Source organism: Simochromis diagramma, unplaced genomic scaffold, assembly GCF_900408965.1.
Source record: "Simochromis diagramma unplaced genomic scaffold, fSimDia1.1 OVJJ01000201.1, whole genome shotgun sequence".
Lineage (NCBI taxonomy): Eukaryota > Metazoa > Chordata > Actinopteri > Cichliformes > Cichlidae > Simochromis > Simochromis diagramma.
Window position 1 is genome coordinate 588037 of NW_024387223.1, and position 13453 is coordinate 601489.

A 13453-nucleotide genomic window follows, 5' to 3' on the forward strand; every position below is an offset into this window, starting at 1 on the left:
TGAGGGTCCAAACAGTAAAAAGGCTGCATAAGTACCATGTAAGACTTGATGTTGTACCAGGCTGCTGTTTTCATCCTGCTGACACTCTGATTTCAGAACAGATGTCAGCTGGTTCATCAGAAGGAAGATGATTGGATGAATTTCTGTTTGGCAATTTTGAAGCGATCACGAGAGCAACAAGGAGGACAAGAAGTAACAACCCAGAAGCTACCAGCCCATAATGTCTGTTGACTTTATCCTGCTTCCCTCCATCCTCCTTCCCTCCATCCTCTGTGAGTCCTCCTGTCTGACCTGCAGGTGAGAAACAGGTGTGAGGTGTCAGCTGTCAGGTAGGTGATGAGTGAAGAACAGAACAGAATCCATTTGCTCTTCAAACTGCTGTCAGACATTATCTACTGCACTCTGATCACATCACTCAGACCAGCTGCTTTCTACAAAGTCTCATCAACAACATCTTTAGAAACAAACATCAACAACCAGGAAGCAGCTTCACCTCTGATCACACACACACTCAACTCTACTCACTCACCTGGAGGAACAACAACACTCAGGTTTATGCTGCATATGAGCGTCTCTGGAGCATTATTTGATTTTCTCCTCTTGTGTAGACTCGACACTCGTATGTTCCATTATCAGTAGTCGTCACATTGTTCACAATCAAAGACATGTCTCCATCCTTCATTTGTCTGTCCTGCAGATCCACCCGGTTCTTAAAAGATTGATGCTGCTTGGTGGTATCAAAGTGCTTTTGCCGATACACAAGGATGTATTCCACTCCCAGGTCAGCTCTTTTCCACTCTATGGCAGTGATGTTCTTGTTTGGAGCTCGACATGTCAGAGTGATGTTCTGTCCAGACTCAGCTGTGATAGGTTTATGGTCTGAAAGAGGAAACAACACAAAGCAGGGAGGATACAGAAGTCTGAGTATAACTGTTCACTTGTACAGCAGCCAATCAGAGTGAGGAGCTACAGGCAGAGAAGTATACACGCTGGGTCCAGCACATCAGGGTAAATGGTCAACAGACACACCACAGACACAAATACACACATACATGTTTGTGCCAGTGTATCATTCAAAGTACAAAATATTCAAAATAAATATTCAACTCCAGCTTCTGTAAACCTGCATTTCTGGGCAAACAGACTCTGCCCTGAATTTTCTCACCTGCATATAGTACACTTACACATGTGCAAACAAACATGATATAGCATACACATGCTTATCGGTCCCGACACTACGATCCATACTCCATTCACCACCATCATTAGCACTTGTATGCACTCTAAATAAAAACATCTATGTATAAATATAATGACAGCTCTAATTCGGGAGTAAGTTAGATCTACTATCTGATTATATTCACTGTTTCACATCCTTCCAAAAGCAGGTTTCAACGAGTTTTCTGTGTCAAACGTCGCCTGAACATTAGTAAACTAGCACAGCCCTCCCCAACCCCCCGTCCCAGTACCGGGGGGTTGGGACGGGGGGTTGAGGCTTGGGTGGAAAATTGATGGTTTTCAGGGTTTTTAATTGTTTTTTATTGTTAACTTGGTTTTCCTGGGTCTTTTGCCGTGTGTTATGAATAAATCTTCTATTTTGGTAACGGTACTGGTTTTATTTTGTTGTATTTATCTGCGACACTTTAAAGGCCGGTCCGTGAAAATATTGTCAGACATAAACTGTCCGTGCATACCTCTATAAGCTCATGTAAAGCTGAGGAGCACGAGCCAAAGTATTTCATTATGGGTAAATGTGGCTACACTGCTTATCTCTATATGACAATGATCTTCTGGTAACGTTATATGTGTTTATACATGATGTGTGTAGTTTTATATTTTATGATGTCCATGGACTTCAAGGTACTTGACCACAAAAACAGAAGTGTGCTCTTTACATCCGTCTTAATTAACGATCCCGATTGCTGTTTTCTGAAGTTTACATAAAGGTTGACGAAATGTTTTACATTTGTTGCCTCAGGCGTCACCACTGTCCTCTAAATGTGGCAATAAAATGAACTGTGAAGTACACACAGTGATTTGTAATGCAAATAATGTGTTGCTGGACTCCACACAAATGTTTCTCCTTAGTTTGTGCATGTTTATATTAGATTGTGTTTTCCATTGTTACAGAAAGAAAATACACACACCTTCAATTACATTTTTCTTTTCCTTTTTTTTCCATACTTTTCCTCTCACGAATCTTATCACATCCTTACACTCTCACCCCCCTTCTTTCTTGAACACTATTTTTTTTTTCATCTTCTCCTTCTTTTTACACTTCCTTGTTCCGCATCCTCAATCCTCTTGCCCAGTTTTACTAGAAATTGCAACCACCACTGCCAAAATTGACGAAATACAACTTAAGCGTATTCCCACCTGCTGATTTACGACCATTTTTGCAAGAAATCTCCTTCGATGTCAGCTTTAATTATTTGTGAAAACAGGAAGCTGCTGAGTGCCGAAATGACAGTTTTTGTGCACCTTAGCATATGCTACTTCCGGTGGGGAAACTCCTGTAGAGGGCTTTGTTTATATTCGCTCCTTGTTTACGGTCGGGTTTTCCAAAACAAGTCGACCAAATGGATGAATCAAGCGGCGATTTACATTTCTCTAGATGTCTTGGGCATTTACTGAATATATCTGTAGATGATGTTCATCGTCTTGTCAATATTTTTTTTTCCCCGCGCCTCAGAGCAAAAGAGAGAAAGCATTCAAATGTTATATTTCTCAGTATTTGTATAGTGGTCCCTCGTTTATCGCGGGTGTCCAACAAGAAGTCAAACTTTTTGTGCGATGAATAACATCTTCCTCTGCGTTTTGGGTGCTACCGCAGGTGCCTTTGACGGTGCAAAACATTTTGTCGACATTGATTTTGTTGGGGAGAAAACTTACTGCTAGTGATCGATGTAGCGATTCTGTCCTGTACAGGCGAGCTGGCACAGAGGAAGTCGACAATGATCTACAGCCGATCAGGACCCAGAACACAAGGCTCTGTAGAAGGACAAAAAAGACATGCAAATTTACACACAACAAAAAGAAAAATTCTGCAAAACAGCAAGGCCGCGAAAGGTTAACCGTGTTATAGCGAGGGACCACTGTAATTTTGAAGGCAAATGGTAAATGGCCTGTATTTATATAGCGCTTTACTAGTCCCTAAGGACCCCAAAGCGCTTTACATATCCAGTCAAGCTACATTGTAGTCACAGCCACCCTGGGGCGCACTGACAGAGGCGAGGCTGCCGGACACTGGCACCACCAGGCCCTCTGACCACCACCAGTAGGCAACGGGTGAAGTGTCTTGCCCAAGGACACAACGACCGAGCCTGTCCGAGCCGGAGCTCGAACCGGCAACCTTCCGATTACAAGGCGAACTCCCAACTCTTGAGCCACGATCGCCCAAAATAGGTAAGTCACAAAATACCCTTGGTAAATACTAATATATAGAGACCCTTACCAGCATCATTTATTTACTTTTTTTTTATATCCTGTGGCTTTTTTTTCACGGTTTGTTGATATGATGTGTAGGTGTGTACTTGACTAGCTGATATCAACATAACGGGGGAAACATCTGGCTTTGACTATTCTTCACCTGTAGTTTGAATGCTGAACATTTGCCTGTTTAAATCATAAGAACTGTCACTATACAGAGATACTTCTGAATGTGGACGATGTGTCTTTTCATTTTGTAATGCAGTTCTGCTTGTGTTGAGTGATGTAAACAACTGATCAATCCACACTCTTCAAACGTTAAATTTTTTTTTTTTTAATGACACAGTAATGGTGAGTGTTCCCACCTTCTGCTCTTTGTAACTTAATGCAATCTTTCCGTTTTTGTATTTTGGACACGATTTTGTAGTCAATCTTCGCAGTAGCGATTGACTGCAAAGTAAAGCTACCGGAAATGTACAAACCCACATCCGGTCTCAAACCAGGAAGTTAGCATTTTCTCGTGCACAGGGTCACTTCACTTTTTCTACTTTCAACAGAGCATTTTATTTGCTGCAACATGGGACCTTTTCCTAGAGACAAAACACGTACAAACTCCAAAACACATTTCTAGCATGAACTGAACTTCCAAAACAGAGCTACTAGATCCCTTAAATTACACAATTGAAAGCATGAAAGCATATGTGTATTGTTTGTGTATTTATACACAAGCATTCATATATAGTCAAATAATTCAAAAAATAATAATGTTCATTTACCTGTTACTACCACACACCAAATCAGGTCGTTGGTACTTGCTGGCTTGTGTAGCCACTAGGTAACAAAAGCTCAACACTGCGCCCAGCATCCTGGAGCACTTCTGTTGTCTTTTGTACGTGTTTTGAGTTTTTATGTGTTTTAGAGTTTTTACGTGCTTCAGGGTTCGTACCTGATTTGAAGTTTATATGTGTATGTATGTATGTATGTGCTTTGTCTGTAGGGGGCACCGTAAATAGACTTTTATTTATTCACTCCACATAAAATGTAATAAATAAATCATATAATACAAAAATCAACTATTCACATTTCAACTTTTAACTATTTAAATTTTCAGCTGTTTCCTTTTACAAATTTAAAGTGAAACAACACAAAACACTGCAAACCACAACACAATTAAATATAAATTATAATATAAAAACAAAAAGAACATGCACATTCTCTGTCTTATGGACCTGCATGAATAAGAGCCATTTCGTTCGCGACCGACCCATCACTAGTGCATGGGCGGGGATTTCAGGTTCGCCAGTCCTGCAGTCTAAATGTGACAAATGCAGTTTCCGTCACCCAAAATATTTAAGCATGTACTTATTTACATCATAAACATACCTTGTGCCTTTATCAAGGGGGCTGCTAATAAAAAAATAAACTTCCATAAGCTCTATTACAGCACCCGCACCAACCTCTCCCGATTGGCGCCAAAAAGCCGACAACAGTCATACAGGAAGTCCTTCAATAGACTACTTGCACTAGGGCATGTGACGTATTTCCGTTTCCAAATAGTACCGCTTGTGCGTTTCCGGTACGTTTGCTTATCTATCGGTAGCTATGCTAATGTCGCTTCAGAATGAGTATAAAAAGGAAAGTATTTAAAACAGAACATTTTCAAAAACAGGAGAAGAAATACTCCGAGCATTGCTGTGTCCCACTTTGTTCAGCTTCAGCCAAATTTAACGGCATACTAAGTTTTCATGCCTTTCCGACCCATTCCGACTTGAGAAGACAATGGCTGGTAAACATACGCCGGGATCATTTCACGATCACCTCTCACACCAGGGTCTGCTGCAGACACTTTGCCAGTGATCAACTCATAGAGCCAACAACCCTCGATGGTCGAAGGAGGCTTATTAAAGGTGCTGTACCAACACTTTTTGAGTGGAATGGCTATAAAGTTGAACCACCGCGGCGTAGTGTTTGGGAGAGAACGGAGCGACGCTCTGAACTAGTTCCTCCTGACGATCAAGAAGAGCACAGTCTTACAAGAGATCATGACTACTGCTCAGTCCCCGAGCCGTCTGCATTGGACATATCTGCATCAGCTGCAGAAGACCTGTCCGAAGACGTGGAGACTCTGAGGAAGGAAATACAGGAGTTACGTGTCCAGCGAGAATTTGGGTTACAGCGTTTTGCTGGCTCCGACACTGACATCCAATTCTATACCAGGTACATCGAAGTTCTATTCAAGCTAACTGTTTAAAATATACCAAGGTCACCATCAGTTAAATTTCAAGCGTTTCCAGTCTTAATGAAACACAATAGAAATTTACTTTTTCTCTGCTGATTGTATGTTTTATGTAGATGCTTTAGTATTTAAACGATATCCTAATGCTACAGGTAAAATACAACACCAAATAGACTCTTAATCAGACAATTTTATACAGCATACCATTAGCATATTTGTCACAGTTCACATTATTTTTATGTCAGTGTGTAATGTTAATTAATGATTGACACGATGTATGTCTCTCTCGTGAATAGATTTCCAAGCTATGATCATTTGATGGCATTCTGGGTTTTGATTGAGCCTTGCATCTATAAAATGATCCGGGCTTCAAGAGCCAAGTCAGCTGCCAATCGGAACGAAGAAGTGTTGACACCTGCACGCACATCAACGGTAAGTTATGGGTTTGTTGGTAGTTAGAACTAGAGGTGTAATGTTATTGTATTTATGTACAATAACATTACATTATGTACAGTAGCATACATACACAGGTGTATGTATGCTAGACTCAGTATCCTTTACATACATACACCTGTGCACTACAGCACCTCATTGTTTACCCCATGGTACAGTATGGTATGCCTAACCATTACAAAACATTTAGCCAAGAAAAGAATAATTTTACTAGTTCATAGCTTAAGGAGTAACATTTTCCCTTTTGTTTTCACCTTCCAGAGGCAGCTGCTACAGCCAATTGACGAGTTTTTTCTTTTCCTGGTTTTCCTGTCAGTTGGTTTGAAGGAGAGGGACCTGGCACACCGATTTAGCATACACCAGTCCACAGTGAGCCGCATTATTGCAACATGGACAAATTTTCTTGCCACTGCACTGGGGTCTCAGTGCATCTGGCTTACACGTGAAGAAGTGCAAGCTTACCTCCCTGAGGAATTCAAAGATTTCTCAGACACCCAGATGATCCTTGACTGTACAGAGCTGAGGTGTCAGACACCATCCTCACCACTTCTCCAAAGTGAAATGTACTCTTCGTACAAATCCCACTGTATGATGAAAGCCCTGGTTGGCATAGCTCCACATGGTCCAGTCACATTCATCTCTGATCTGTATGCTGGTTCGGTTAGTGACAAGGAACTATTCAAACAATCAGGCATTGCTGAGAAGTTGACTGAAGACATGGCAGTGATGGTAGATAAGGGCTTCCTAATCACTGATTCTTGTAAATGCAAAGTGTACCGCCCCCCTTTTCTATCTAAGCAGAAGCAGATGCCAGCATACCAGGTTAAGGAGACGCAGGCCATAGCCAGACTCAGGGTACATGTGGAGCGAGTCATTAGGAGGATCAAACAGAACAAACTTTTTGATAGCATCATTACTATGTCACATGTTTATAATATCAACCAACTGTTTGCAGTGGCATGTATGCTGTCAAATTACCAGAACACAGCATTAGTTAAAAAATGGGTTAAGTGAGACAAGATGGATGAGTTGAGTTTCAGTTATTGATAATTCATATTCATTGCAAATGTTTAATGTTAATAATACTGTTTAATTATACTACTATATTACTATTCAGATTCAACAAAACTGTTTATCAAAATTATAAAGTAAATCACTAAATCGTTTTAAAATCATAAGTGACACTGAGCTTTTGGAACATCAAAAATACCATTTGTCATTTTCTACAGTTCAGTTGTGTTATTGTCTAAATGTATATCAGTATGCTAGGCATGGAGTTTTAAATACTTACCATGTAAATAAGTTCTGCACAAATTCAACGTTTTAATGTGTGTTTTTAAAAATTAAATTGATGCCATTGCTTAAATAACAGTTTATTGATGTCACATAAAGGTAACATGTAACAACAAAAGAATTCATGAAATATATTGAAAATAAAACATCAGTTATTTTGTTCCAGCCAGCCTGAAGGATCTTTTTTTCTTTTTGCTATGTTTTCACTGTTAATTTTTTCAAACACAGGTATCTTGGCATATATATGTAAAAAAAGAAATAGTCTGCCTTTTCTCTGATTGCATTGTGCACATCTGTATCCATGTATATTCTTTGCACTAGGTAGTCCTCTTGTGCCCATACAACAAAGTCACACCACTGCATCCCACTGATGAGCAGTTGTCCTTGCACTTGCCAGTAATATGCGTGGCTCTTTTTTAGTTTAGGGGTACCACATTCCATCTGCACATATTTGCAGTCAATAAAGTTTTGTACATTGGGACATTTGAATTCGACGAAGCCAAACTGGGGGTATTCATTGGGGTCAAAAACAACACCATCAGGAGATGCAGCAAGCCAGGGGGCAATGGGGTGAATGACCAGACCACAGGGTGAGTAGTTAACATTCATTAGCCTACTATACTCTGCTGCTATTGCAGGCTCCATCTCAGTTCCTCTCCTCATGTCTGCTGTCTGCCTTGTTCCCTTCAATATACGCTCTGCTAGTGAGTCGGCCGAGCTCTGGCCTCTGACGTGACACACCTCCCGAAACCTAGAGGCAGTCACTCTGGGCCTGCGGAGCTGATGCCACTCAGACGAAGAGCTTTGCTCACGTGTAGCTTCCTCTATTTTGTGAGCCATTTCCAGAGTTACAGACAAGCTTTTCAGATGCAGAAGCTCTTCTTCTGAGCACACAAACACACAATCTGATGGCAAGATGTCATACCCCTCCAGAGGCAAGTGCGGTGTTGGTGGTGCATCGCGGTGTAGTGTGATGTACCGGGTTGTCAAAACCGGCTGCTGATATGACAGAACACTGCCCTCCTGCACCAGCCCAAAGGCACTTTCCACAAGGGGCTTGTCAGGTCTCATGTTCATTGTGGTCACAAGTGGCCTGTCCTCAATATTAAATTTTGCATATGCCTCCGTTATTCTGAACAAGCAGGGATCTGGTAACGGACCCACCATGCCTCTGTAGAAGCCACTCCTAAAGAAAACATCAATGACAATAATGTAAGGAAGAAGGTTGTTATACTGAACAACAACTAAACTAAAAACTAAAAGGTGTAAAACAGTGGTGCATAAGTTAGAGACTGGGATGTATATGTACATGACTGAGTTAGCCGTCTTCAGAAAGTGTAATGTTGTATGTAAATTAATACCTATTCTGACACATGTATGTATGAAAAAAAATAGCAACATACATTTGTAACACGTGAAACCAAATTTTACAAATGTAATTACCGTACTCCAGTCTGGGCCATTCTATTTGGTACCGGCTTAGTGAAGATCATGGAGTTGATGGGTCCTGGCCTCACACCCTAACAGAAGACACATTTACTATGGATGGTGTTGCTGTTCATATGTAAACATGGACTAATTCAAAAACTTTAACCTCATTTAAATTACCACTGTCCGTGGCTTGTGCCATTGCTGTTCAGATTCCGTGCAGCTATGCACAGGGGGGACAACCGGCACTCTGAGTTGTGAGTAGTGTGCTGTTTGGAAGAGCAGTGCCACTGTGTGATTGCACATAACAGCGCCTGCCACACAGGAGCACTGGCTATGTGTCAGTATCACCGGCGATGAATCCAGAAGCTTAATCTAAGAAGAAAGAACGAAAATTAAAAATGTAACATCTTCATGGAGGAGCCGAACAGGAACATAGTTCAGTGTTATGGTTACGCACCCTCCTGAATGCTTAGTGTTTCCTTCTCTCCCTATTAAAACAACTTAACCATGCTTGATAACTGTAATAACTTAGATTGTGTATATTTGCAGTATTAACTTGTTGTCAAATGTTTCTGATCACCCAAACACACGTTGATTTAACTATCTGACTAGTCAAATTAGGAGTGATAAAGCAGGGAGACAAGGAAAACATTCAAGTTGATGGGCCTTTAGGAATGAACTTAACTAATGCTTAAATGAACTGAACCCCACTGAACGGGGATTAACAACTTTACACAGCTTCCTGCCTACACTTAGTCTGTGTGGTGCCTCACTCTTCCTCATTGACCTGTAGCACAGGGCTCTCACACCGACCTCCCCTGACAACCTGTCTTTATTGGACACTGAATAAAGATACAAGTACCATTAGCATTATTTCTGTATTACTCATGTCAGCACGTCTTAAACATATATATTTTACACTTAGCAAGAGTAGCATTAGGTAGTTAACTACCTCCATAGTTAGCCAACTACCTAACGCCATTATAACAGTGTCTAACTACAAAAGTGACATTAGTTAAGAAAACCTCAAGTATAGTTTAGGACGACATAAAACACCGTTTAAGAAAACATGTAATGTAGAGAACTGACATCAAATGAAGGACATAGCGGAGTAACGTAGTGTTTGCATTTGACATTAGCTAGCGTTTCTTTGTCGGTTAATTTACGTTTTCTTACCTTCATAGTTGTGTATATATGATGCAGCATATAACTTAAATCCTTTATCTAATTTGCTGGCGGGGGTAGTCGTCACTCTGCAAATCCGATGAACATCGGTGATGTTCAATTTTGGGAGCTCTTGTAGGCAGCGAGTGTAGAACGTCGCCATGGTTTAACCGCACCGGAAGCACTGGGGCAGGACTACATAGAACGCGGAAGTGTTAGTGCAAGTAGTCCATAGCGTCAGGATTCAAAACGGAAGTGGGAGGAGTCTCTTCCAATGTAAACGAGACAATGAATGATTGACAGCAGCCTTATCAAATCCAAGGCCAAGATAACAAAACGCAAACCGGTGTGCTGGGGCCCGTTCTTCGTACCTCGCTAAGTAAGTTAGCTGGATTTGATTGTTGACGATTTCGCGTGATCCTGGATCGTTCGGTTCCCCGAAGCTCATCCGGGACTTGCTGTCATAGCAACAGAGCCGTAAGCATAAACCTGCTCGGGAGCAGGCTTACTTTATGTAAACAGGATTAGATCGCGGCCACGCAGGTATGTCCGCTTCATTTATACGAAAGCAACAGCGATATTCCACCACTGTTTCACCATAAATAAATATTAGGGATGGGTATCGTTTAGGTTTTATCCGATACCGGTGCCAAATCGGTACTTTTGAAACGGTGCCGGTGCTCAAACGGTGCTCAAACCGGTGCTTAAAGAATGGAGAACACAAACTTTGTCCAAAAACCTCTCATGTTCAGCTGTTTTGTTTTTTTTTTTAGTAAAAAGATAACAATGTTAGCCTTCTCTGCAGCTATAGGGCATATATGGTATCACTCTTGGCTGGAAGCAGTGCTTAATCAATGGAAAAAAAACACAAACTTTGTCCAAAAACCTCTCATGTTTAACTGTTTCCCACTTTTTCTTTGGTCATTTTAGCCTTTTTGTCCAGGGTGAAGGGAGTATCTGCCATCAAACAAGAAGACAGCCGCATGTAGCTATGATCATGTTTGCTAGTTCACTTTACATGCATTAATGTAATAACTTGGTTAGCCTACTCAACGTAAATTACACTCGAACAACATTAAGCTACTCACGCAGAGAAGAACGGCTTCTGCTGCCATCATCATCCCTGCTACACTGGCAGGGCTAGGGGCCAGGACTCTATTCTTCGGGTTTTTGGGGGATGTTGCTCCGGGTCCGATAACTGGCAACCCACCCAACGTGCACGGTGTGAGGTCTCGCAGCAAGCTATCAAATACGGCTCATTTCTCGGCTTTTAAAAAAAACGCTATGCGTCGCCAGGTGTTTCATCGGATTCTTGGTGTTACCTCCTTTGACAGTATCACAGTATCAGCTTAAAGCACTTGTTGCTGCTGAGTTTGCATATTTTGCTGTGAAGTACAGCCAGACTTTTGACCGCTTCGCCTTGGACATTTTTAATCTGTAGCTCTGCTCTAACTGAACGTACGTACCTGGCCCCGCCTACTATCCTGGGAAACGTAAAATGATTGGCTAGAAGTTTATCACAGCTCAGGAAAAAAAGGCACCGAAATAAAGCACCGAAATGTGCGCTGCTTTTCGGTCTGGTTACTACCGTTTATGTCAGAACCGGTGCCATCATGGCACCGGACACCGGTACCCATCCCTAATAAGGAGAGTCCTCAGAATTCAGCGTATATTGCGGGACAGACAGGATCCTTTAGCTCAGCGCGACAGTGTGCTCATAGAGAGATATCAATTTTCCCGTGAGGATATTATTTACTTAACCAACTTGTTGACGAGGGGGTGCAGGACCACCACCTGTCTTTTTTTGCTCTGCCCTTTTCTTGGTTGCTGTTATAAACAAACAGATTATTTCAGGGTCTCTTTCCAAGAGACGAAAAGCAATATAAGAGATAAATATTACCATTCTGTAGCATATTCTTATATTTCACTTTTACTTGTTTCCATGTTCTAGTGGGTCCTGTTGTGGCTCTAATGTGAAAGGGGATATAATATGACATATTATAATATAATGTAATGTAATATAATATTGGATAATATAGTGTAATATAATAAATTTACCCTACCGCCTACTGGTGTTGGCCAGAGGGGCCGATGGCGCGATATGGCAGCCTGGCTTCTGTCAGTCTGCCCCAGGGCAGCTGTGGCTACAACCGTAGCTTACCTCCACCAGTGTGTGAATGTGAGAGTGACTGAATAGTGGTATTGTAAAGCGCTTTGGGTGCCTTGAAAAGCGCTATATCAATCCACTCCATTATTATTATTATTATTAAATTACCTACGAGTTTAATTTGTCAGCAACTTTCTGCCAGCCCTCTCTCCTTGCTTTTGCAGCCTTTGCAGTGTTCCCTTGGATTCTGATTAAACTCTGAAACTCCTGAAATCCTTCACTCAAGAGTGCTTGCTCTGCTGCCGAAAAATACCGAGCGCGCTCCTTCGACATTTTCGCCGACCAATCAGAGGGTTGCCGATCAATGTTTCTACTATCGATGCGTAGCCCCTGTTAAGCCACCCAGTGATCTCACATTACTTCATCCAGCTATACTAATCGTCAACAACAGGTGTGTTCGGAGAACCGGATTAGCGAGCTCACGGTTAGCGCGATGGTTTGGTCTTGGATGTGTCATTTGATCTTGGATGTAGTAAGCGACGTACGAAGAACGGGCCCCTGTCCTGTCAACACACCGGTGCACCGGCTCTTCCAACATAAACCCGTTCGTGTAGTCTGACTGTGCTTCATGAAACATGTTTGCTGTAACATCTCCGTGGCTCTGCTGGACTTTACTGTCTGTCTCCCTCGTGGGCTTTACCTGGGCAGGTGAGTTTTATTTTAAAATCCTAGCGATTTATTTCTTACCCGCTGTGATGCGCTGTTAGAAGTTAGAGCTGCTTTAGGTTGGGCCACTCACAGAGAGGACGCAGGTCTCCTGTCACCAAACTTTTCTGTCATGTGAGAAAGTGGATGTTAGTTTTTAAATGTACTCACATACGTTTACATAACAGTTTGTATAATGAAGCTGTGAAGAGTTTACTGTATAAGAAACAGTTTATAACCGCATTACTCATCCTCACCTGTAGAGGCAGCAGCTGGTGCTTTCATTCACTTTAAAGCGGTGTCAGACAAACATGGACAAACTGCTCTAAAGGTTTATTATTATTATTATTATTATTATTATTATTATTATTATTGATTCGTCCTTCCGACACTGCTGATAATAGAAAATCTACATTTACTTCAGCCATCACTCCTTAAATCCCCTCAACTCTGTACTATTAACATGACTCACTGATGCCCCTCTGAGTGTAGATGGAGCGCATGCATAAAAACAGTAGGAACCTGGGTGACACTGCAGTGTAATATTAATGAATGCAGTACATGTTTCTGTTATGACTCCTGAGCACGATTGAGTCAAAAGTGGATATAAAACTGATTGAGTCTTTGAGTGCAAA

General features: G+C 41.5%; 2 protein-coding genes across 2 annotated transcripts; one reads left to right on the plus strand and one right to left on the minus strand.

Annotated features, from left to right (window-relative positions):
- Positions 1-4941: 4941 nt before the first annotated feature.
- LOC120746625 lies at positions 4942-7160 on the plus strand. The gene is made up of 3 exons (XM_040052055.1): positions 4942-5646; positions 5962-6097; positions 6380-7160. Exons 1-3 carry the CDS (start codon positions 5051-5053, stop codon positions 7130-7132), a joined length of 1485 nt encoding a protein of 494 aa, XP_039907989.1. The 5' UTR covers positions 4942-5050; the 3' UTR covers positions 7133-7160.
- Positions 7161-7170: 10 nt separating this feature from the next.
- LOC120746626 lies at positions 7171-9251 on the minus strand. The gene is made up of 3 exons (XM_040052056.1): positions 9020-9251; positions 8855-8931; positions 7171-8597 (listed from the first exon to the last, which is right to left on the minus strand). The coding sequence occupies exons 1-3, from the start codon at positions 9143-9145 to the stop codon at positions 7607-7609; spliced, it is 1194 nt and encodes a 397-aa protein (XP_039907990.1). The 5' UTR covers positions 9146-9251; the 3' UTR covers positions 7171-7606.
- Between the last annotated feature and the right edge of the window lie 4202 nt (positions 9252-13453).

Coding starts and splice junctions, on each gene's coding strand:
- LOC120746625 (XM_040052055.1), top strand. CDS start 5,051: ATGAGTATAAAAAGGAAAGTATTTAAAACAGAACATTTTCAAAAACAG. Junction 5,647..5,961: donor GACATCCAATTCTATACCAG/GTACATCGAAGT, acceptor TCTCGTGAATAG/ATTTCCAAGCTATGATCATT. Junction 6,098..6,379: donor CACCTGCACGCACATCAACG/GTAAGTTATGGG, acceptor TTCACCTTCCAG/AGGCAGCTGCTACAGCCAAT.
- LOC120746626 (XM_040052056.1), bottom strand. CDS start 9,145: ATGTGCAATCACACAGTGGCACTGCTCTTCCAAACAGCACACTACTCA. Junction 8,932..9,019: donor GGCACAAGCCACGGACAGTG/GTAATTTAAATG, acceptor GTCTTCTGTTAG/GGTGTGAGGCCAGGACCCAT. Junction 8,598..8,854: donor ATGGCCCAGACTGGAGTACG/GTAATTACATTT, acceptor TGTTTTCTTTAG/GAGTGGCTTCTACAGAGGCA.